Source organism: Sciurus vulgaris (genome assembly GCF_902686455.1).
Source record: "Sciurus vulgaris genome assembly, chromosome: 3".
NCBI classification, from domain to species: domain Eukaryota; kingdom Metazoa; phylum Chordata; class Mammalia; order Rodentia; family Sciuridae; genus Sciurus; species Sciurus vulgaris.
This window is the reverse complement of record NC_136463.1, coordinates 186,728,025-186,751,483: the sequence shown is the minus strand read 5'-3', so window position 1 is coordinate 186,751,483 and position 23,459 is coordinate 186,728,025. Positions and strand designations below refer to the sequence as shown.

General features: G+C 42.5%; 2 protein-coding genes across 14 annotated transcripts in view; one reads left to right on the top strand and one right to left on the bottom strand.

Annotated features, from left to right (window-relative positions):
• The window catches only part of UBE2F (ubiquitin conjugating enzyme E2 F (putative)), a 61,449-nt gene that overhangs the window by 11,259 nt on the left and 26,731 nt on the right, over positions 1 to 23,459 (bottom strand). For all 13 annotated transcript variants that reach the window (XM_079133919.1, XM_079133920.1, XM_079133924.1 and 10 more), the window contains one exon: positions 7,034 to 7,101. In XM_079133919.1, the coding sequence (XP_078990045.1) occupies positions 7,034 to 7,101 (68 nt within the window). The remainder of the gene's footprint in view (positions 1 to 7,033; positions 7,102 to 23,459) is intronic.
• Positions 10,565 to 12,764, top strand: LOC306657664 (E3 ubiquitin-protein ligase MARCHF7-like). Its single transcript, XM_079133909.1, is given in 4 exon segments — positions 10,565 to 10,924; positions 10,927 to 11,209; positions 11,211 to 11,547; positions 11,550 to 12,764. Coding segments are annotated over 4 exon segments (1,920 nt in total). The 5' UTR covers positions 10,565 to 10,695; the 3' UTR covers positions 12,621 to 12,764.

Genomic DNA, 23,459 nt, shown 5'->3' with positions numbered 1-23,459 from the left:
TACTCCAAGGAAGGCTCCCATGCCTTCCTGGCCCCAGTTCAATAGACTTCTTGGCACCAAGCTACTGGAACACAGCTGAATGTCACTGCTCTTACAAGACCAGTCAGTTAACTTGGCTGTGTGCTTCTGAAGATGCTGTCACTACATACATTTTCCTACATAAAAGGGAAGAACAAAGAGGCACATGGGGATGAAGTGTACCAGCATCATTCACAACTTGGCATGTTTGAATAAAGTTCTTTTCTCTATTATAAAAGTAAATCATACTCATAATTAAAGGGAGAAAATGAAAGGAAAATACTATATACATAATCACAGTTATGTTTCCTTTCATAGTTTTTATGAATGTACACACACACAAAATAACTCCACCCAGAAATAATCTCTATTCACAGCTGATGCACATTTCTCTAGGCCACAGACACACACAGGTGTGTGTGCACCAGCATTTTTCTTGAGCAGTGGGAACGTGTGCTGTATCTCTTCCTGTCCCAGCAATCATTTCACGTGACTTTCCTGCATTCCTGATGTCTAACAAGCTGCTGGACATTAGGCTGCCTCCCACATCCATTTCAAGCCCTTCCACATCAATGCTCTCATCTTTGCTCACATCCTGCAGGGAAGAATTGCTCACAATGAAGCCCTGAAGAGCAACACTGGTCAGAAACCCTGGTTCTCACGCAGTCCTGTGTCTTTCAGGAAGGCCAGGATGCCTCCCATGCAGCGAGGCAGACGACCCTTCCTCTGGTCCCCATGGCTGGTCTGCAGTCAGTGTCCTCGTACAGTCTCCTCAGAATCTCATCTCGTGAAGGATCAACCATTTGTCAAATGGGGCCACATCCTCCCTGCTTGTCATTTGGTATTAAATTTATGCTGTTTTCTGAGGCATGGAAGTTTTTTCTTTTAATCTTTGGGATCAAAATTTTATTTTTGATATCAAACTTAAAATATCTTTCACCATCCAAATACTCTCCTGTACTTTTTCTAGTATTCACAGCTTCATCTTTTTATTTACATAACAAAAACACTGTTTTCTACCTGATTTCAAAACCACAAAATCAAAGAGAATCCTCTTAATGTGATTAAATCCACCATGCAAACTTACAAGTCTGAGGATGAAAGAATTTAGGTTGACTGGCTTTAAATACATTTCACATACTCTCCTCCTCCCCCCCTGAAAATAGATGGGAATGCATTTGAAACATGTCTGGAATAAAGCACTATGTTCACTTCCAACCAGGCATTTAGGCTGAGGAGGGAGAGACAGAACTGCTCACCCCCATGCAGCTAAACAGAGCCACAGTCCAGGGGTGGGACTGGGTCACCTAAGCTCAGCATCTGAAGACCACGCGCTTTCTCTGCAGTGCTCCTGGAGCTGAGGCCACTAGAGCTCCTGAGTGTGTCCTCTACCCCTGCTTCTTTTCGCCCCCTCACAGCTTCCCCAGTCAGATGCTGACACAGATGCCTCCTCTGTCCATGGTGCGCCTCAACTGTGGTGCTGGACAATGCATACAGCTCTGCATTAGAAGTGTGGACCTGGACTCTGAGGTCCAAAGTGCCCCAATAGAACTTGTCTTGGGAGTCCATCCCTCCCTCCCTCTTGAATCCCCCTTGGATACCTGGCCCCCATTCACAGAGCTAAGAGCTTGCCGCTGCACTTCCAATCAGTGAGGAAAATGGGACTATTCAGTGGACCTGACTAACCATCTGGAAAAACAGATCCCCCCTACAGCTTTATTCCAGACACATTACAACTAAACATAACTGGGCACAGTGACACACACCTACAGTCCCAGCAACTTGGGAGACTGAGGCAGGAAGATCATAAGTTTGAGGTCAGCCTCAGCAATTCAGGGAGTCCCTGTCCCCAAATACAAATAAATAAACAAAGGGCTGGAGTTGTGGCTCAGGGGGAAAGCACCCCTGGTTCAATCCCCAGTACCAGGAAAACAAAAAACCAAAAACCCCCCAAAGCAAACAAACAAAAACACCCAGAACATAAAAGAAAGAGAACTACAAAAGCACTAGAAGGAAAGGGAGATGACATCTTGGGATCAGAAGGTCCACTTTAAGCATTTTAAAACATAAAAAGCCCATAAAGAAATGTATTTGACTATAAAAGTAAAATTTTAATAATCAAAATTTAGAGAACAAAAGGAAACAGACACAAAACAAGAAAAAATGTATAGCAGAATTAAGGAAACAAGAAAAAAGTATATTTTACATATAAAAGTGCTTATAAATCTATAAGAAAAACACACCCTAAATGAAAAGGAGCAAAGGACATAACAGAGGCTTATATAACTAATAGTAGAAAATGATATTTAGTGTCCTAAATGAAATGAAAAGTCAAATGGCAGTTAGATACCATTTATTTCCTCCCAAAATAGCTAAAAGAAAAAATCAGGAAAATGCTCCATCTGGGGAGAGCTTAGGGTTTTCAAATACTGAAGGCAAAGAAGCCACTGGCAAGGCCTCTCTGGAGTAATGCACCCATATTTATTGGTAGCCTTAAAACTGCATAGCTAGCAGCCATATTGCCTCTTCTAAGAACTAAAACCCAGTGGAGAGGAGAACAGACACCAGATGTGTGTCTGGGACCCACCAAGGTTCAGTAAACCACATCCCTGGGACCAAAGCCAGGTCAGGTCTATTTCACATGATCTGAGATAGTGTTTTATACTTTCAGAGGCTATTTGAAGAAAAACAATTTTAAAAATTGTTGCATGCATGTAATCCTAGCTAGTTGGGAATGTGAGGTAGAAGGATTACAGGTTTGAAGCCAGCCCCAGTAACTTAGTGAGAAAAAAGTAAAAATGAAGGGTTGGGAATGTAGCTCAGTCGTAGAGTACTCCTTGGTTCAATCCCTAGTATCCTGCAAAAAAAAAAAAAAAAAAGGGGGGGGGGGGCAAAGACCATTCGTAGTCCAGAATGTCTGAACAGTTTACCACTTGGCCCATTACAGAAAGTCTGCTTTATAAACTATCAAAAAGCCAGCCATCCAGTGGTCAACAGTAAAGGACTGGCTTAACCCAGTACACACTGTCCAATGAAGTGCTCTTCCCTTCTGTTAACAAACGTTTATTGAAGACTATATATTCCAAGCACATCACAGTGAGCTCATTTTTATAGTGTCCTCACAAAGAAAGCCTTAAAATAACAAATGGTTAACTATACACTTTGAACAGGAATGAGAAAACACTTATCAAGGAGTCTCATGCCATTTTTTCCAAAGAAGTGTATCTGAATCACTCTTGCTGATGAGGCTGTGACCATCCACACTGAGTTGAGCCCAAGCTGCCAGGCTCCATGTAGTGAGCTCTGTGCAGTGACCCTGAGGTTTCCTGTCACCCTGTCCCCAGGACAGAGTCACTGGTGATGAACATTCTATTTCGACACAGTCATGCCATCTCAATTTCAAACTACGAATAAAAATTATATGAAGAGAGGCAAGTGGGATCTCAGGAGTCACCTGCCATCATCATGGTCATATGGCAGTGTCTCTGGCTTTCCTCCCTCAGCACACATGGCAGGATTTGGCCAACAACATATATGGGGACATGACATAAATCACTTCCAGGAGGAAACCAGAGAAACGAGTACAGAGCTGCTCCCTTTTTCCTGTTTCTCAAAATCTTGCTGGTAACCAATACCCCAGGCTGTCAGTGCTCTTCTGGGGTCCACTCTACCTAAGGAATCAGCTTCCAGCAGTCCCACCTCTGTCTCTAGGGTGACCAGAACTCCTAAGGGCCTGCCGTGTCTGCACAGTGCCTGACACTGCAGGAGCTCAGGAAGTATACTAAATCAAGTCAGCCAGTTTCTTTCTAAGACTGCAATCATTAGGCAGGCTTTAGGCTGTGAGGAAAAGTTTAGAAACAAAGGAACAAGAAAAAAACAACTCACCAGGAAATCTGAATTCTACTTGCTGGGATGTGAGAGCATGTGTGTGCATGGAGACCAAATGGGCAATTTTAAAGTTTTATTTTAAAATAATGACTTACTTTATCAATTAAAGGTTCTTCAAATTTATAATCTGAGTAACCAACCTTCACTGCAAGAACTGTAACTGTAAGGAGTTTTAAAAGTCTTCATGAAGTACAAGTCATGTGAACAAAACTGTGGCACAGGACACTGCTGACAGTGGAGCCATCAGTCCAGGCTCACACTTGTGACCTCTATCTAAGGGCTTGCAACCTGGCCCGTGCACATGTTGGCTTCATTTTCTGTTTTGCTATGAAGCAGGGAATGTGCTCCAGAAAGATGAGCATCATGTGCCTAGAAAGGCTAGTAAGGGCTATGCACTGGACACAGTGTCTGAAAGACAGCTGCGGCACTCTAAGATCAATCATAAACACTTCTATATTCAGCTCAGCACTGTACCTAGTGGTCTCCTGCAGACTCCATGTGGTAGACCCCACATTTGTCCGAACAGAGGCAGAGATGAAGGGAAAAGGAACAGGATGGGCAGGACAGCAGACAGAAGAAGCAGGCAGGAACAAAGCCTACCCCAGCTCTTCTCAGCGTCTCTGGGCAGAGAACAGGACACCTGGCCAGCCATCTCTCAGACACTTCCAGAGCAAAAGAAGTGGGAATGAGGAAATGCAGAACCATGGTGACAAGCCAAAGGCCAGACACTGCACGAGGACCAGCTGCGGCTGCAGGGCGAAGTGCCTGTGCTCTGCATGGGGACAACAGTGGAAGGGCCACAGAGCAGAGGCCCACACTGTGGACAGTCGAGCCACGGGGGAGATGCACACCTCCACGTCGACCTCCAGGACAGCCTCCAATTCACGAGGAACACAAAGCATGAAGGTTCAGGGCTTTTAGCCACAGAATATTCCATTTTCCTGAAATTCTCTCCACTTCTCAAAGTTCAAATGTGGGTAGGACAGAATGACAAACATTACCAGGTATAGACAGAGGGAAGGGCAATATTTACAACTGGGCAACCCTGCACGTGCACTGGCCTCAGCAATTCCACTGTCTGCACTGGCAAAGCTACTTGGTAAGTTTTGTTTTATTTGGGGTTTTTTGAGATGGGTTTCACTATGCTGCCCAGGCTGGCCTTGAACTCCTGGACTTGAACCTCCCACCTCATCCTCCTGAGGAGCTGGGACTACAGGCACATGGCATCTTGCCCAGCTTTAATTAAGTAAGTTTTAACAGTTAGCCTTCCAAACCTAACTCCCTACCATATAAAGAGACATGAATATTATGACCAGCCACTGAACCATCAGGAGGCTGGACGGAGGTGACTTGAAAGGGAACACCTGGACACAGAAGCTCTGTTAACATCTGCTCCCACCTTGGTGTTTCTCATGCTTTGCTTTTTTTCTGTAAAGACAACAAGAACTTCACAACTAAATAAAGCTGACAAACCTCAAACAAGTGTCCTCTGGCTCCTCAAGGCCTGCTGGAGAAGTCCATGAGCTCATGCTGAACTCCCTCCTAAGTCAGCCAACAGGACAGGGCCATAAACTCACCTTTAATTCAACATTCTTACTGTTGAGGCATGATCCACAGAGATGGCCTATGTCCAGCCTGGAATTTTACATTCTGTACTCCTAGGTTTCCAGAAGCCACCAAACTGTCCCCAAATTCTAAATATCTGTTCTTAAGCTAAACCTCCCAAGCTATCTCTTGATAAGGTTTTCGGTGTATAATCTGGAAAAGGTAGAAAGACTCAGTGGGTAGCTGACTGGCCAAACACCTGAAATACACACTCTTATTTTTATTTAAAAATTAAAATTTCTTTTTTCCCCTTAGATTGCCAACTATCACTCTTCTTTATAAAGAACTCTTAACATAGCAGTGCAGCAAAAATCAATTTCTAGAGATTAAAAGTTTGGCTTCAAACAAAAGTTGCAGCTCTGAGTTATGCCCTGGTGTGTGGTAGGAGACAGAAGGAAGTCCAGTAACTGCAAGCAGAATTATGGGCACACGGGGTCCCCAAGGCCCCCATCCTCAGGTCAACAGAAGACTTCACCCTGTCCCTGTTCCACCACTGATTTTTTACACCCTTGCACACTGACCCTATATCAAATGTATACCTCAGTAAAATCATCAAGGCGAGCCAGCCATGGGCACTGCTGTGGGTTCAGCCTGAGATGCTGACCTCCAGGACAGCCTCCAATTCACGAGGGACACAAGTCATGAAGGTTCAGCCTCATCCTCTCTGCCACCAGACTTGGGTGTGTGGAGTCGCTTAGAATCTACAGCAGCTTCTCGCTGCCAAATAGAAAAGGCTCAACAAATCAGAGCCTTCTTGTTTTTTTCTCCATTATTCCTTGACTTCAATTTTCTGCCAACTGGGCCCTCTGCCTTCCACAGGTAGAAGCTCTTCTTCCACATCTGTGACCATAGATCCACATACTCCCAGCTCACCTGAGCACCCACCCCCAGCTATGGGCCAAATCAGGACGACTCAAATCGGATTCCTCTTTACAAGTTGCACTGGTCTCAAGCACTTTCTAAAAACAATCTCCTCTTCTCTGAATTCCCTCCAATTAGCTCCTGTCCTTTAGCCTGGCTGCTACTTACCACTTGTCCACTTCATCAGCTTCCACACTTTACTTCACCACCCTAACAGTTCTATTTGTTCCTCAGAAGCAAAGAGAGATGTGATAGTACTTGGTATAATTATTACCTAGAAGGGTCCCTGAGAGATTAATACATATCCATGGGTAAAAACTACTTATGGCTTACAACAAGTTATCATTCTCTCAAATTCTAAAGTATATGTTATACACTTCAGGAATTTTGGCATTATACCATAAATAAAACTAGTTTTAAATACTTCTTTTCTTATTTAACAAGACTGACATGAAATATACAGGCAGACTGCCTGGCACATAATGTTCATGAACACTTGTTGAACAAATCTACTTCTCTACTGAAACTCTAAGTACTGCTGGTGAGTGAATTCGCCACGGAAACACTAGCAGTCTTGAGCTGGGTCCCAGGTCAGGAGGAGGGGCCCCCAGCAGACACCCCATGTTTGCAGGAAGATGAGGCACAGGGGTAGGCTACTCACCACCATGTTGTATGCATCAGGAACTTCAGTTTCAAACTGAAATTTTCCACCCTGGTAGTAACCCTCATCTATTAAAAAACAAAACAAAACAAAAAAATCCTTTAAATTAAAAAAAAGAGGAAACAAAAAGCAAATACTACATTAGGATATGGCAAACAGAATAACAGGTTACAATGAGGGCTACAGCGTTCCATGACCAAAGGCAGGCACCCGGGCAGGGCCCTCTCCTGACAAGGCAGCAAGGGGGTTCACCTGAATCTCACAGTGAAGAGCAGCATCTTCTGGGGGGCCTGGCTGCTCGCCACCCCACATCCTGTCTGCTCCTCACTGTCAGGAGGTGTCCACTCTCCAACCCTTGCCTCTTGCTTGTGTGAGCGCCTCTGCTTCCTGCTGGTCTTCCCAGCACTTGTAGGACTTCCAGGCACTGGACTCACATATGCTGAGCACCCTCCCTCTGCCAGGCTGTGGGGGGGACACAGCAGGGAACCTGACAGAACTGCTGCTTCAGTGAATGCTTGGTGCAGCTTCAGAGCAGGCCCTCAGGAAATGGGGACTGGTAGGCAGCAGGACAATGTCTGGGCCCTGGGTCTAGCCTCAGGTAGTCCCTTCTCCCCTGACTGCCCAGACGAGGTGTCAGAAAATGCTTGCAGGTTGCTGTTGCCAGTAGAGGATGAGCCAGCATGAATGAGCCAGGAAAGATTCCCAAGTCTCAGACTTTTTTCAAACTTTCAAATGTGCCACAATTAGCAACATTTATAAAATGAAGGCTCAATTTCCCCCAAAACATCTATCACCCTGAAAAAAATTGTAATATTTAAATCTCACAACTTCCCTCAACTTTTTATTACAAAATGAACATTTAACAGCAGGCTGTTGGCTTCACACAAATCACCACTAAAAATATTCTACTTCTTTAAATAAGAGTTTTGAGACCACATCTGCATTTATGTTGCCCGGCAGTTAAGATGGGGGTTAACTGGACCTCCATCTTAACCCCCATGCCATGTGGGTGCACACGTGGGAGATGGAACCCAGGGCTTCCTGCACAGGAAGCAACTGCTTTATCACAGAGCTATATCAAGCCCTAATGATTTGATAGGAAGCAATTTGATACAAGATGAAGAAGAGAAATGCTATTTCTCCTTTTTTTAAGATTCATCTGCTGAATATCAGTGAGGCTGCAATTTATTTTTGATCATTGATCATTTATACTTTTTCTAAGAACTGAATGATTGATATTCTTTAACATGTTACTAAGGTGTTCATCTTTTGATTGTCAATATAAAAAGAGTCTTAAGAAAATTAGTCTTTGCCTAATTTTTGTTAGCAATTTTTGGAAGTCTGCTGTTTGCCTTTTTGATCTTGTTAATTCTGAACACTAGTTTTTCATTTTACAAAACACGTCTTTGTTCATGCTTTATGTCTCCAGTATCATGCTTGAAAATCATCTTTTCTGAGCAAAATTATACAAATGCCCTCCTACATTTTATTTTGGCAATTTTGTGATTTCACATGTTACATTTAATATGCTAATTCATTCATTATACAGAATAAAGTGTTATTTTTCTTCTAATTGGTTGCCTAACCATCCCTATAGCATTTACTATTCCATCCTTTCAGCACTTTATTTTATATATTTCTGATTCTTAAAAATATATCTGGACTTGTGACTAACAGTATCAACTCTTTGGAAAAAGATACTTGTTTGGAAAAAATGTTAAACCCGGATATGAGAAGACCTTATGTGTAAAACAGTTGGAGAGCACTCTCATTCACCAAAGGCTCTTTGGATCTGGGTCCCTCCTGCTGACCTTGACCACAGTGGCAGAGAAGACTAACACTAGGTTCATTAACTCTGCAGGCACACAGCCCACTCTGAACTGTCCCTGTAGAACCAACAGTGGCCCATATCACACACCAGGGCCTATCCCCAAGACTGCCCAGCCATGCCATCCTACCACACTGCATTTTCTCTCTGGTTGGCTTTCTGTTTTGATGATTCTATACATTTCAACTCTGTTACCAACAAGTTTCAAAGTCTGGTCTAATGAGATTCTAATTTCATCATACTTCTGTCCCAATCAAGTTCACATTTAATAATTGTCAGAATTATATCTTAACTCATTGAAAACCAAAAACAGAGCGTTCTAATTTCTTTCTCTTTCAAAAAACAAATCTGAGGAAAACAACCTTCTTCTGAATCAGTGCTTCCTCCCTCTTGGAAAGGTTGCTTAGTTATGACTGGATCTGTCCAAAAGTCCCACCATCCAACTCACAAGGCAGTAGGGAGCAGACAGGGCTCAATGTGACTCAAGAGCAGCCTGCTTCCTAAGCTTTTTCTGCAATGACCCCAGATCAGGAGCTCTCCACTCCCTTTTGCACCTAGCTCTACAGCTTGTGTACCCCATCCACTATCCCCAAGCTGGCAGTCAGAGGACTCAATCAGTGCCTACAAAACCACAGTGTGAACATGGCCCAGAGCACCTTTCTGCGTACAGGCCGATTCCATGTTACTACCCATGGCTGCTGAATTGGAAGATTCTGCTTCTCAGCAAAGGGGGCTTTAAAGTACAGTAAGGATACACAGTAGGAGAAAATTCCTGGCTGCCCACCACCTTTACGATTCTCACCCTCTGAGCTCTGGAGCCTACTCCTGCCTTCAAAGGATCACACACCTGCACTTCAAAGGAGATTATGGGTAACTCTAGAGAACAAAGCTTCCCAAGGGGCACAACATCCTTACAGGCTCTACCTGTAGGAACCTGAACTCTGCCACAAGGTTCAGGACCTCTTTCACAGTCTCCCATCTTTAAAAGAAGGTCCTTCACCCTCTCAGCAGGAAGCTCTGCCTCAAGGCATAAACACATCCCAAGAGGACCAGAGGACCAGTGGCTGGGTGGTACACTGGTAGAAGCCCCGTGGGGGAATTGTTTCTCCATGTCTTACACCCGTTTCTGTAAGGGCAAAGTGTGGCGCCATAAACAAAAACAATTCACTCTGCAATGTCTTGAGTTCAGACACTGGGGAGTCTGGTGGCAGGGGCAATTAAAACTCCAGTCTCTAGACCACTGAAAAAGAAGGCATCCCCACCCCACGAGAGGCAAACAGAGAAGCCATGAGCAGCAGCCACTCACCACCCAGCTCCATGCCTTGCTCCCTAACGGGAATTACAGATGACTCTCAGAGGTATTCTCAGCAATGGAAAGTCAAGCAGGACTTGGAGAGCAAATGACTAGTCTGACAATTAATGTATTTGGCAGATATTTCTCATAAACTGAGTTGAGGGGCTTGTGTTGTGGCTCAGTAGTAGAGCGCTTGCCTAACGTGTGAGGCACTGGGTTCGACTCTCAGCACCACATATAGATAAATGAATAAAATAAAGGTCTATCAACATCTAAAACATTAAAATAAATAAATAAATAAAGCCAAACCTGCAGCTCCAAGTTTTAGATGAAAAGATAAGGAATGTGGTAAGTTTTTCTGTCAATATTAAGCTGGTAAACTTATGTTGAAATTAAGAGAGATCCGGGCGAGGGGCCGGCGCCATTGTACTTTGTTGCGGAAGACTGCCTCAGAACTCGGAGGAGGAAGGCGGCGGTGTGGTCGCTGCCGGCGGGTCGTACCCTGTACGGTGGCAGCTCGGGAGCTGGGAAACCTGAGGAATGGAGTCTAAACCTTCAAGAATTCCAAGAAGAATTTCTGTTCAGCCCTCCAGTTCCTTAAGTGCTAGGATGATGTCTGGAAGCAGAGGAAGTAGTTTAAATGATGCCTATCACTCAAGAGACTCTTCATTTAGACTGGATTCTGAATATCAGTCTACATCAGCATCAGCATCAGCATCACCGTTTCAATCTGCATGGTATAGTGAATCTGAGATAACTCAGGGAGCACATTCAGATCACAGAATCAACAACGGGATCATGATTCAAAAAGACCTAAACTTTCATGTACAAACTATACATCTACCTCAGCTAGGAGAAATGTTGGAAGTAGTTTAAATACAGTATCAGATTCTTCTTGGAGACATAGTCAAGTTCCCAGATCTTCATCATTGGTACTTGGTTCGTTTGGAACAGACATAATGAGAGAGAGGAGAGATTTGGAGAGAAGAACAGATTCCTCTGTTAATAATCTTATGGATTATAGTCACCGAAGTGGTGATTTCACAGCTTCATCGTGGAGCAAGACCCAAAGAGAACTCATTGAGCACTTTACAGTTGAGTACATCATCCACAAGCCACCAGTTGCCTTCTGAACATCAAACAGTACCAAGTTATAGGGACTCCAGTAGAAATTCTTTAAGAAATTTTTCTCCAAGAGAATCAGAATCTGTTCGAAGCAGTACACATCCTGGATTTTCTTATACTTCAAGCAGAGATGAAACCCCAACCATAAACAGTTCAGAAAGAGTTGGTTCATCTCAAAGATCATTTCAGGAATCTTCTGACAATGAAGGTAGACGCACGACCAGAAGATTGCTGTCACGTATAGCTTCTAGCATGTCATCTACCTTTTTTTTTTTTCACGAAGATCCAGTCAGGATTCCGTGAATACAAGATCATTGAGTTCTGAAAATTCTTATATTTCTCCAAGAATCCTGACAACTTCACAGTCTCGGAGTAATGCAACATCACCTTCTGAAGTTAATGATAGGGCATCTGAAGCTTCTCAAGGATTTAGATTTCTTAGGCGAAGATGGGGTTTGTCATCACTTAGCCAGAATCATAGCTCTGAGCCTGATTCAGAAAATTTTAGCCAGGAATCTGAAGGTAGAAATACAGGACCATGGTTATCTTCCTCCTTTAGAAATAGATGCACACCTTTGTTCTCTAGAAGGAGGCGAGAGGGAAGAGATGAATCTTCAAGGATAACTACCTCTGATATACCATCTAGATCTCATGTTTTTAGAAGAGAATCAAATGAAGTAGTTCACCTTGAAGCACAGAGTGATTCTCTTAGGGCTACTGCCAACAGACCACAAGCAGCTGGAGCATCAAGCAGTGCTTCTACAGGTGGCTCCTCATCAGATTCTGCTCAAGGTGGAAGAAATGCAGGAATAGCAGAGATTCTTCCTAGTTCCTTATTCCGATTTGCAGTCCCCCCAGCACTTGGAAGTAATTTGACCGACAACGTCATGATCACTGTAGATATTATTCCTTCAGGTTGGAATTCAGCTGATGGAAAAAGTGAAAAAACTAAAAGTGCACCTTCAAGAGATCCAGAGAGACTACAGAAAATAAAAGAGAGCCTTCTTTTAGAGGACTCTGAAGAAGAAGAAGGTGACTTATGTAGAATTTGTCAGATGGCAGCTGCATCATCATCTAATTTGCTGATAGAGCCATGCAAGTGCACAGGAAGTTTACAGTATGTCCACCAAGAGTGTATGAAAAAGTGGCTACAGGCCAAAATTAACTCTGGTTCTTCATTAGAGGCTGTAACCACCTGTGAACTTTGTAAAGAGAAGTTGCAGCTTAACCTGGAGGATTTTGATATTCACGAACTACATAGAGCTCATGCAAATGAACAAGTTAGTATATTTTGCCTAATTTGGCTGAGTATGAGTTTATCAGCTCTGGTCTCTACCTAGTTGTGTTATTACACTCGTGTGAACAAAGCTTTTCTGATATGATGGGAAATACAAATGAACCAAGCACACGTGTCCGACTTCAGAGGATGATTCTGAAGAAGATGGAGACCATAACAGAACATTTGATATTGCCTAACTTCATTTAAGACAAATGGATGATCTGTGAACAAGTGTTTATTAAAACTGGCAATTAAAAAAAAAAAGAAATTAAGAGTATTGTAATTTTCCCAACTCAGAGTATTTCAGGTAAAGTGAGATGGTCTGGAAGCAAAGTGGTAGGTGGGACTCATGGTCAGCTGCTGGGCATGGAGCCCTGCGTGGCAAAGCCTTCTCCAAGTTAGGTGGTTTCCAATCCTCTACTTTCAACAATGTGGAATAAGGCACCTAGTCTAAGAGTCAGTCGAACGATCATGGAAACACCTTCTTGGATTATTATTGGTTTTAACTTTGAACTTAACTGTGAAGTCCCCAAGACAGAGCTACAACAAACCACCTTCCATGTCTGTCCCCTAATTTATGTGAACTAGCAATTCTCAGTATTTATGTCTATAAAGGCAAATAAATGAAGAAACTAGTATTAAACACTTATCTGGAGTGAAGTAATATTCATTCACAAATCCAACCCAATAAGGAGAAAATGCTAATAACAACTCCACATTCTCAGAGACACACGGCACATGAAACGCAAATCTATGTCTAAAAACATCAAAATTTACAATCTATTGCTTGAAGTCATCATTCTGTTCCACACATCTTGGATGAGTGACAACTATGTGCCAGACATTGTTCTAAGCACTGGGGACACATCAACAGGACAATGTCTGCCCATGGGAACTTATATTCTAGTGGAAAGAAGACAAAATAAATGAGTACATTACACAACAGAAGGTGAAAAGGGCAAGGAAGAGGAGGCTGTAGAGGATGCAGCTCACACGGACCTTGGCAGGGCGGTGGGGGCCGAGGGCACTCTGGGCAGGGCAGCAGGTGAAGTGGCAAGAGGCCTGGCATTCTCTCAGGACAGCATAGAAGCCAGTGGGCTGGAGGGGGAGGCAGCAGCAGAGGCGGGAGGTCAGCAGTGACAGGCAGACTCCCTGTGAGGAAGCTGGCTGGTTCAGAAGGAGACGGGAACCCCGAAAGGAATCTGAGCCCCGGGAGGGCAGGGTAGATTGAAATCACCCAATGAGCGATGAGAGGGTTACCCGGAGGGGCAGTGTAGGGGCACTGAGATGGTAGCAATACCAGGATCTGCTGACAGATTGGGAGGGAGCAGGGGAGGAAAAGTAGTCACAGAAGATGCTATGGTGCTGACCTTGCAACCAAAAGGATAGGGCAGCCACCACACTTTTGAGTGTGGCACTGGATTTCAAGTAACATTCCAGTGGAGGTGCTGGGCGGACAGGACCTGCATGCTGGGGGTTGGGGGAGTGTGGGGCTGCCCAGAGGAGTTTGCAAGCCATTCAGTGTAAGAGCACTTCAACTTCAAAAAATGAGGCAGGACAGGATGAAGAGCTTGGGAGACAAGAGGGAGGAGGGGCAGGCAGGAGGAAAACCAGAAACCTGTGTGAATCACAGCTGTTCTGATAAGCCTTCCAGTGCAGGGGCTTTAAGCAGCTAGACCTATCTATTCTAGAGTGACAAACATTGTCACAGTAGGATGAAATTCTGCAGAACAAATGCAGTGAAAATATGGGTGTGGGGAGGAAAAGGGCAGCGGGCAGCCCTGCCCTGGAAGGGCAGCCGCTCTCTGTACACCTGTGCCGGCGGTGGGCAGATGCTGGGTCCCACATGGAAGCATTCCCAGAGGGATGCCATACTTTGATTTTTAAAAGGCAGAATTTCCACACACCAGAAATTCTACCTCATGCAATGCTGAGCTTGAGAGGCAGGACTAATACTATCCCTACCATGGTGGACTTGGGGCTCAAAAACCTGTGAAAGGCCAGAAAGAAAGTACATTTGCATTTTGAGCCAGAAGTCTGTCACATATTCTGCCTTTTTTCCCCACAGCTCTTTAAAAATGTAAAAACCATTCTCAGCTTTAATTGCTTCACAAAACTGACCGATGGATTTGGCTCCTATTCTCTAGCTTGCCTAGCCCAGTGTCAAAACACACCACCAAGGACAACACAAATGCGAAACAGCGCAGCAATATCACACGTGACACTGCTTCCTGAGTAACGGGACATATGCCAGAGCCACTGCAAATCAGGATTTCTGGCTGGGACCTGGGGGAGGGATGGAGGGAGGCAAGGAACCGAGAGGAATGAGCAGAGCTGGAGGCAGCACCCCAAGGGGCATAAGGAGTGGTCAGGGCAGTCAGACACCCTGAGCCAGGGGTAGGGAGGCAAGCAGGGGCAGGAAGGTTGACACTTGGTTGAAGACACAGTCAGCTCTCTATTATGAAGAGGTACTAGGATTTAGAGGAATACATGAACACAATGAGGAAAGAAATGGACGATTAGAAAAAACAAGACAAATGGAACATCAATAGCTGGAAACATAATAATGTGAAATAACAGAAACAGAAGCCATCCCAAACGAAGCCCAGAGAGAAAAGTGGTTGGAAGCTTTTGACCCGAGGGAGGTCTAACTTACACATGGAAGTAATAAATAACAGAAGAGACAACAAATATAATGACACGTTGACCATCTGTAAATTTGATAAACACTAAAGCTCAAATATAAAAAGCACAATAAACTTAAAGTGGGATAAAAATAAAGAAAATCACTGCAAAGTGCTTGCTTTGGCAGCACACATACGAAAGTCAGGCAGATAAAGAGGATGAGCAAGGCCCTGCACAAGGATGACAGGCAAACCGGTAAAACATTATAGAAAATAAAAGCACATTATAATCAAACTGCTGAAAACAAATGATAAGGAAAAATCAAAAGCAGTCACCGAGAATAAAACACTCATTGCATAAAGTAGAACAAAGAATTACTACTGACATCTCATAAGAAAAAAAAAAACACAAAAAACCAAAACAATCCAGAAGGCAGTAGGCATCCTTTAAATGCCAAAACTGTCGATGGAAGATTCAACAGTCAGCAATGCCGACAGAACTCATTATGAGGGCCGCTGTCTGGATCAGAAACACCCAACAAAGAGCCACGTGTTGGGCTCGATCCTCTGCTTGATGCTACTGGGAGTTGGTGGAAACCTTAAGACATGGGGCCTGTGGAAAGGTCTTTGGAAAGTGCCCCTGAAGGGGACTGTGGGACCCCCCGTCTCTCCTTCCTATCTCTTCTGCGTCCTGACATGAGGTGAGCAGTTCTGTGTTGCCACATGTTCCTGCCATGATATGCCACCTAGCCACAGGCCAAAAGCAATGGGACCAATCCCTCATGGACCAAAACCTCCAAAACCATGATCCAAAATAAACATTTGCTCTTTATAAGTTGATTTACTTTAGGTATTTGTTTACAGTGACTGGAAAGCTGCCTAACACAATGAGCAAGCCTGCATTACAGGAACCTTCAAGGGGCTCTTCAAGTAGAAGGAAAACAACCAATGAAAAACCCAGACCTACAAAAAGCAATGAGGGTCTAATTGCTGAAGAGTGTGTGTGTAAACATACATGCGTAGAAACATGCATACAAATTTACATGCATATGTAAAGAAAACAGACTGCTTAAAGCAACGGTAACACATGCTAGGTCACAACATGTGGGAAAGTGAAGTGAATGAGAGCTATAAAAAAGGCGGGGATGGGGAAAAGGAAACAGCACTATCTAAGCTTCTGCCCTGAGAATGAGAAAAAGTAAAATCAAACTGAAAACATGAGGAATAAAGTGAATAACAATGATATGAGCTGGAAACAGAATAATGATACAGGAAAATATATGAAATCGAAAGCTGCTTTTTAAAAAGAGATCAATAAAATGGATCATTCTCTCATTAATCTGATCAAGGAAAAGACACAAATTCTAATAGCAGGGGTTAAAGGATATCAGTGCAGACTACAGAACCTAAAAGAAGATATTAAGAACCTCATACAATATGCTGGAAAATATGGATGACATGAACAAATACCTTAAAAGGCACAAATTACCGAAGTTCACTCAAATAACCTAAACCACCTTGTAGCTATTAAAGAAACTGTATTTAAGGCAGGAGTGGTGGTGCATGCCTGTAATCCCTGTGGCTCTAAGACTGAGGGAGGAAGGTCCCAAGTTCAAACGCAGCTGAAGAACTGAGGGGAAGGAGGAAAGGGGAAAGGGGGAGGGGGAAAGAGGAAGAGGAAAAAGGAGAAAAAACAACTGTTTTTATACTTAAAATTACTACAAACAAAACTCCAGACCTTGGTGTGCCTTCACTGGTGAATTCTACCATTTAATAAAGAGTTTACACCAAATCTTCACAGCCTTTTCCAGAAACAGAAGGGAAGGGAACGTGTGCCCATTTATCCTAAGGCCAACGTTACCATGACTTCAAAACTAGACAAATACAAGAACACTACAAATATCCCTCACAGACGAAAAAGTTCTAAGTAAAATATTAGCATGTCAAATTGAGTGATATATCATCATGGATAACATAAGCAACATGATACATAATTTATGTTTTAGCATTTCACAAATGCAGGAGTGGTTCCACATTAAAAAAAAAAAGTATGTAATTTGCTATAGAAACAGACTCATTAACAAAGACCATATGGCCATTTCAATTGATGCAGAAGAAGTATTTGGCAAATCCAGCAGCCATTCATCATCAAGAGTCTCAGCAAAGTAGAAAAAGAATTCTTTAACTTGAAGAGCATCTAAAAAACCCTATGTCTAACCATATACTGCACAATGAAAAACTGACAGGACCCCCCAAGACTAGAAACAAGGCAAGGACATCCCTCTCCCCACTTCCATCCACCACTGTGCTGGAAGCCTTGGAAAGTAAAGTAAGGCAAGAAAGGACAAAAGGATGAACACAAGCAGGCCAGAGCCCTCGCCTAGCACCTAGCACGTGAAGCCCGGGCAGGTGCAGCACTGCCGAAAACAGAAGCCTAAAGGGGAGGGATGACACCGTCCTCATTCACAGGTGCGAGATGTTTACACTGCCAAGTCTACGGAATCTGCAGAGCAGCTACTACAACTGAAAGGAGGCTTACCAAGGTTGTGGGATATAAGGTTACCACACAAAAATAAAGTGTATTTCTATGTACTATCAGTGCAAAAATTGAAAATAGATATGTTCATGCTCAAAGACCAGAAGATGCAATAATCAAGATAACAATTCTCCCCAAATTGACCTGTAAAAAATTTAACACAGTCCCAGTTAAAATCTAAGTAGGGGGGGTTTGGGGAAGAATTTGACAAACTGACTCTAATATATGTATATAGAAAAGGACCAAAAATAGCAAAAATAATGTTTAAAAAGTGAACAAAGTGGTAGAAGTCAGAAGTCACAAGATGGGATTTTAAGTCTTACTATAAAGCCACAGCCGTCAAGACAGCAGTATTTATAAAAGCACAGATGTGGCACAATGGGACAGAAGAGAGTCCAGAAATCAGGGTCAAATGATGCCAAAAAGGGGGCCAAGGTAGTTCAGTGGGAAACAGAGAACCTCTTCCACAAGAGTGCTAGAGCAGCTGGACAAACTTATGCCAAAAGAGCCAGAAGGCAGACTCTTATCTGGTACCATGTGCAAAAACTAGTTCAAAAGGGACTACAGATCGAACTAAAATTTATAGCTACAAAACTTCTATTTAAATTAAAATAGAGAAAATCTTTATATTTTTAGACAAAGATTTCTTAGGACATAAAAAGCATAAACTATTCTTAGGAGTTTCATATTGCTGCTATAATAAATTGCCACAAACTCAGTAGTTAAACAATACAAATTGATCATTTTCCATATGTCAGTAGTCCGAAATGGGTTTGTTGGACAAAAATCAGAGTGTTGGCAAAGTGACAATCCTTTCTGGTGGCTCCAGGGAAGAATCCGTTTCCTTGCATTTCCCAGCGGCCAGGGGCTGCCAAAAGTCCTTCTAAGGCTGTAGTGTCACACTGAGTCTCCCTCACGGTGAATGACCCTGAACTGCTTCTGCTGTCACTCTTCCTTTTCTGACTCCAACTCTGCCCTTCCTTCCCTCTGCTTCTCAAAGACCCTTGATATGCTGTGCCCACAAAGGCACTCTAGGACAAGCCCCTATTTAAGATCACATGATTAGCGATCTTCTCTACAGTTTCAACTTTCCTTTGCCAAGTGACAGAACGTATCCACAAGTTCCATGGATTAGGATATGGACATCTTCAGGGGCCACTATTCTACCTGCCACACAATTACCAAGAAAATATGCACAATTGGATACTACCAGAACTAATTTTAAATTTTTTTTAAACTTTATTTTTATGTGGTGCTGAGGATTGAACCCAGTGCCTCGCACATGCTAGGCGAGCACTCTACCACTGAGCCACAACCCCAGCCCTAAATTTGTTTTTTAAAAGACAGTATAAAAAATAAAAATAAAAGACAAGCCACTGACTAGGAAAATATCTGTAAGACACATATCTGAGAAGACATATTTAGAATGAAGAATTCTTGAAATTGTTTAAAAAGAAAAAATTAAATTAAAAAAAAAGTGCTAGTTGGTCATGCTGATGCATGCCTGCCATCCCAGCAACTCACGAGGCTGAGGCAGGAGTATCACAAGCTTAAGGTCAGCCTGGGCAACTTAGTGAGAACATGCCTTAAAAAAAAAAAAACAAGGGCTGGGTTGGTGCTCAGTAGTAGAGTACTTTCCTAGTACGTGTGAGGCACTGGGTTCAATCCTCAGCACCAGATAAAAATAAATAAATAAAACAAAGGTACTGTGTCCAATTATAGCTAAAAATATTTTTTAAAAATTAAAAAAAAAAAAAAAACAAAAAAACAAGGGTTAGGGATGTAGCTCAATGGTAGAGACTTCATGGGTTCAATTCCCAGTACCGTACCCCACCCCAAAAAAAAAACCCAAGGGGGCAAAATAGTTTTAACAGTGACTTCTCTAAAAAAAGAGATGATCATTAAAGTAAGGCAGATTAACATAATCAAACACAACCACGTACCCATATGACTGAAGTTTTTTAACTAAATGCTGGTGAAAATATGGAGCAATTGGAATTCTTAAGCATTATTGGTGCAAATGGATAATAATTACTACACAAAAAAGGTTTTGCAGTTTCTTCTAAGTTCAACAGACATTTTTCCATAAGTCATTGCTCCCATTCTCATTCATTTTGATAAAAAAATGAAAACAGGTCCACAGGAAGACCCAAGAACAAACGTTTACAGCAGCTTTATTCCTAATTCTCAAAAGCTGGGAATGGCCAAGCGCCTATCATGTGATGGATACTCCACTGCCGTTCACCCACACCACCAAAACCTTCCACACCACAGCCGAGCAAACCTCTGAAGCAATGTACTGAGCGGAAGAAAACTTCCTGGAAAAGGCAAGATTTTAAGAAAAGAAATCAGATCAGCAAATGCCAGGGCTAGGGGGTGAAACTCTTTGCAAAAGGTGACTGACACATTGATTGGTAGTTCTGCAACTGTACGTTTGTCAAAATGCAGACCATAATTAAGAACAGAGAACTTATCTGTAAATTATAGCTGCTAAACATGACATGTGAGAAATTTAAATGCTAAAAAAAAGTAGCATTTAAATGCCATGTCATTTGGAGGTTTTTATAGCCATCGTACACATTGTTACTGGTGAACACCAGGATGTATCTTAACCGTGGCAACGAGAGGCTTTTAAAACAATTTGCTTTGTATTCACTTCAGGAAGCCTGAGTGCCCCCATGAGCTGCCAGGGAGCTGGGGACCAGGAAGGGCAGAACTCAGCTGGGAAGAGGTGTGAGGTGTCTGCATGGGAAATTAGGGGTCTCTGCTCAGCACCACCATAAGCAAAGCAGCCTCACATCCATGGAGTATGGAGTTCTTACAAGGAGCAAGGAAAAGAGGAGTGAGTGCCTGCCTAAGAAAAGTCAGATGACATCGTGACTGACAGCTACTGCTGTAAGAGCTCAAACAGTATTTCTACAATACATAAGAAAAGGAAAATTCCATATTTTTTAGCTTTTTAAGGGTTATTTGAAAGGAAAAAAACTCCAAGGCAGGGGGAGTCTGTTATTCTTCAAATTTATCCCCCTCGCAATGGTTATCTCCATTCTAAAATGCTAAGAATTCTTCTAAAAAGAACCAAGGATGAACACCAGACATTGCAATGCATGCCTGTAATGTCAGCAACTTGAGAGACCGAGGCAAGAAACTTACAAGTCCAAGTCCAACCTCAGCAATTCAGTGAGGCCCTCAATAACTTAACAAAGAAGAAAAAAAAAGGAACCAAGAATGAATATATATAAATTTCATATGTCGGAAACTCTGACACATTAAGGATGAACTGCATGTGAACTTCTGCATAATCACTATAGGACCTTTAGACACTGGCAGAGGGACAAAAGGACAGTCTAAACTTTGCATCCATAGATTATACAGTTTAAGTGCAATGGACAAATTCTTTGAAAGAAGGAAATTACCAAAGCCGACTTAAGTAACATAACAGATGGATATTCCTATCATCTATTAAATAAACTATATTCATAAACAAAAATATTCCCGGAAAGAAAACACCAGGTCAAGACTGCTGGTGAAGCTGGGCATAGTGGTGTGAGCCTGTGATCCCAGGAAGCTCAGGCTAAAGCAGGAGGATCATCAATTTTGAGGCCAGCCTGGGCAACTTAGTGAGACCCTGTCTCAAAATAAAAAATAAAAAGGGGTGGGATGTGACTCAGTGCTAGAGCACCCCTGAGTTAATGAAGTCGTCCTATCGAATGTTTATGGAAGCAGTAACATAAGCCTACACAAACTCTTCAGAACAGAGCAGGGACACTTTTTTTTTTGTACCAGAGATTGAACCCAAAGGCACTTAACCACTGAGCCACATCTCCAGCCCTTTTAAAAAAAATTTATTTACAGACAGGGTCTCACTGAGCTGCTTAGGGCCTCACTAAGTTGTTGAGGCTGACCCTGAACTCACAATCCTCCTGCCTCAGCCTCCCGAGGTGCTGGGATTACAGGCGTGGCCACTGCCGTCCAGTCAGAGCAGGAGCACTTACTTCAGCCTGGCACTGCCCTACTGCCAAAATTAGACAAGGAAATGACAAAAAAGCATACAAAACAATATCACTCACCACTGTTGACACAAAATTGAGTAACAAAACACTAGCAAGCTGATTTAAAAAACAAGAGGATAAAACATCATGACCAAGTATGGTCCACTGCAGGAATATGAGACCAGTTTACCATTTAAAAAAATCACTACATATGATGGACCACAGTCAGGTAAATCAAAGAAAACCACATGACCATCTCTACTGATGCTGAAAAAATTAAATGCGCATTTATGATTTAGAAAAAACACTTTCAAAAAACCAGGAAGGACCTCTTCAACAAATGGTGCTGGGAGAATTGGAAATCCATATGCAACAGAATGAAACTAAACCCATATCTCTCACCACGCACGAAACTAAACTCAAAATGGATTAAGGACCTCGGAATCAGACCAGAGACCCTGCAGATTATAGAAGAAAAAGTAGGTCCAAATCTTCACCTTGTTGGTCTAGGATCAGACTTCCTTAGCAGGACTCCCATAGCACAAGAAATAAAAGCTAGAATCAACCACTGGGATAGATTCAAACTAAAAAGCTTTCTCTCAGCAAAGGAAACTATCAGCAATGCGAAGAAAGAGCCTACAGAATGGGAGAATATCTTTGCCAATCATACTTCAGATAGAGCACTAATCTCCAGAATCTAGAAAGAACTCAAAAAACTTTACTCCAAGAATTCAAATAATCCAGTCGACAAATGGGCTAACGAAATGAATAGACACTTCACAGAAGAAGATCTACAAGCAATCAACAAACATATGGAAAAATGTTCAACATCTCTAGTAATAAGAGAAATGCAAATCAAAACCACCCTAAGATTCCATCTCACCCCAATTAGAATGGCGATTATCAAGAATACGAGCAACAACTGGTGTTGGCGAGGATGTGGGGAGAAAGGTACACTCATACATTGCTGGTGGGGCTGCAAATTAGTGCAGCCACTCTGGAAAGCAGTGTGGAGATTCCTTAGAAAACTTGGAATGGACCCGCCATTTGACCCAGCTATCCCACTCCTTGGCCTATACCCAAAGGACTTAAAATCAGCATACTACAGAGACACAGCCACATCAATGTTCATAGCTGCTCAATTCACAATAGCCAGACTGTGGAACCAACCTAGATGCCCTTCAATTGATGAGTGGATAAAGAAACTGTGGTATATATATACAATGGAATATTACTCAGCCATAAAGAATGATAAAATTATGGCATTTGCAGGCAAATGGATGAAATTGGAGAATATCATGCTAAGTGAGACAAGCCAATCTCAAAAAGCCAAAGGACGAATGATATCGCTAATAAGTGGAGGATGACACATAATGGGGGGGAGGGAAGGGTTAGTGTTAGGGTTAGAGTTAGGGTTAGGGAGGGGGGCAAGTATGGAGGAAGGAAGTACTGTATAGAGGGTAAAGAGGGGTGGGAGGGGTGGGGGGAAGGGAAAAAATAACAGAATGAATCAAACAACATTGCTCTATGTAAATTTATGATTACACAAATGGTATGCCTTTACGCCATGTACAAACAGAGAAGCAACATGTATCCCATTTGTTTACAATAAAAAAATAAAAATAAAAATAAAAATAAAAAAAAAACTAACCTCAAAAAAAAAAAAAAAAAAAAAAAAAAAAAACCAGGAAGGAAACCCTTCAACCTGATAGAGTGCATATATAAAAAACCTAAGCCACTTCGTATTT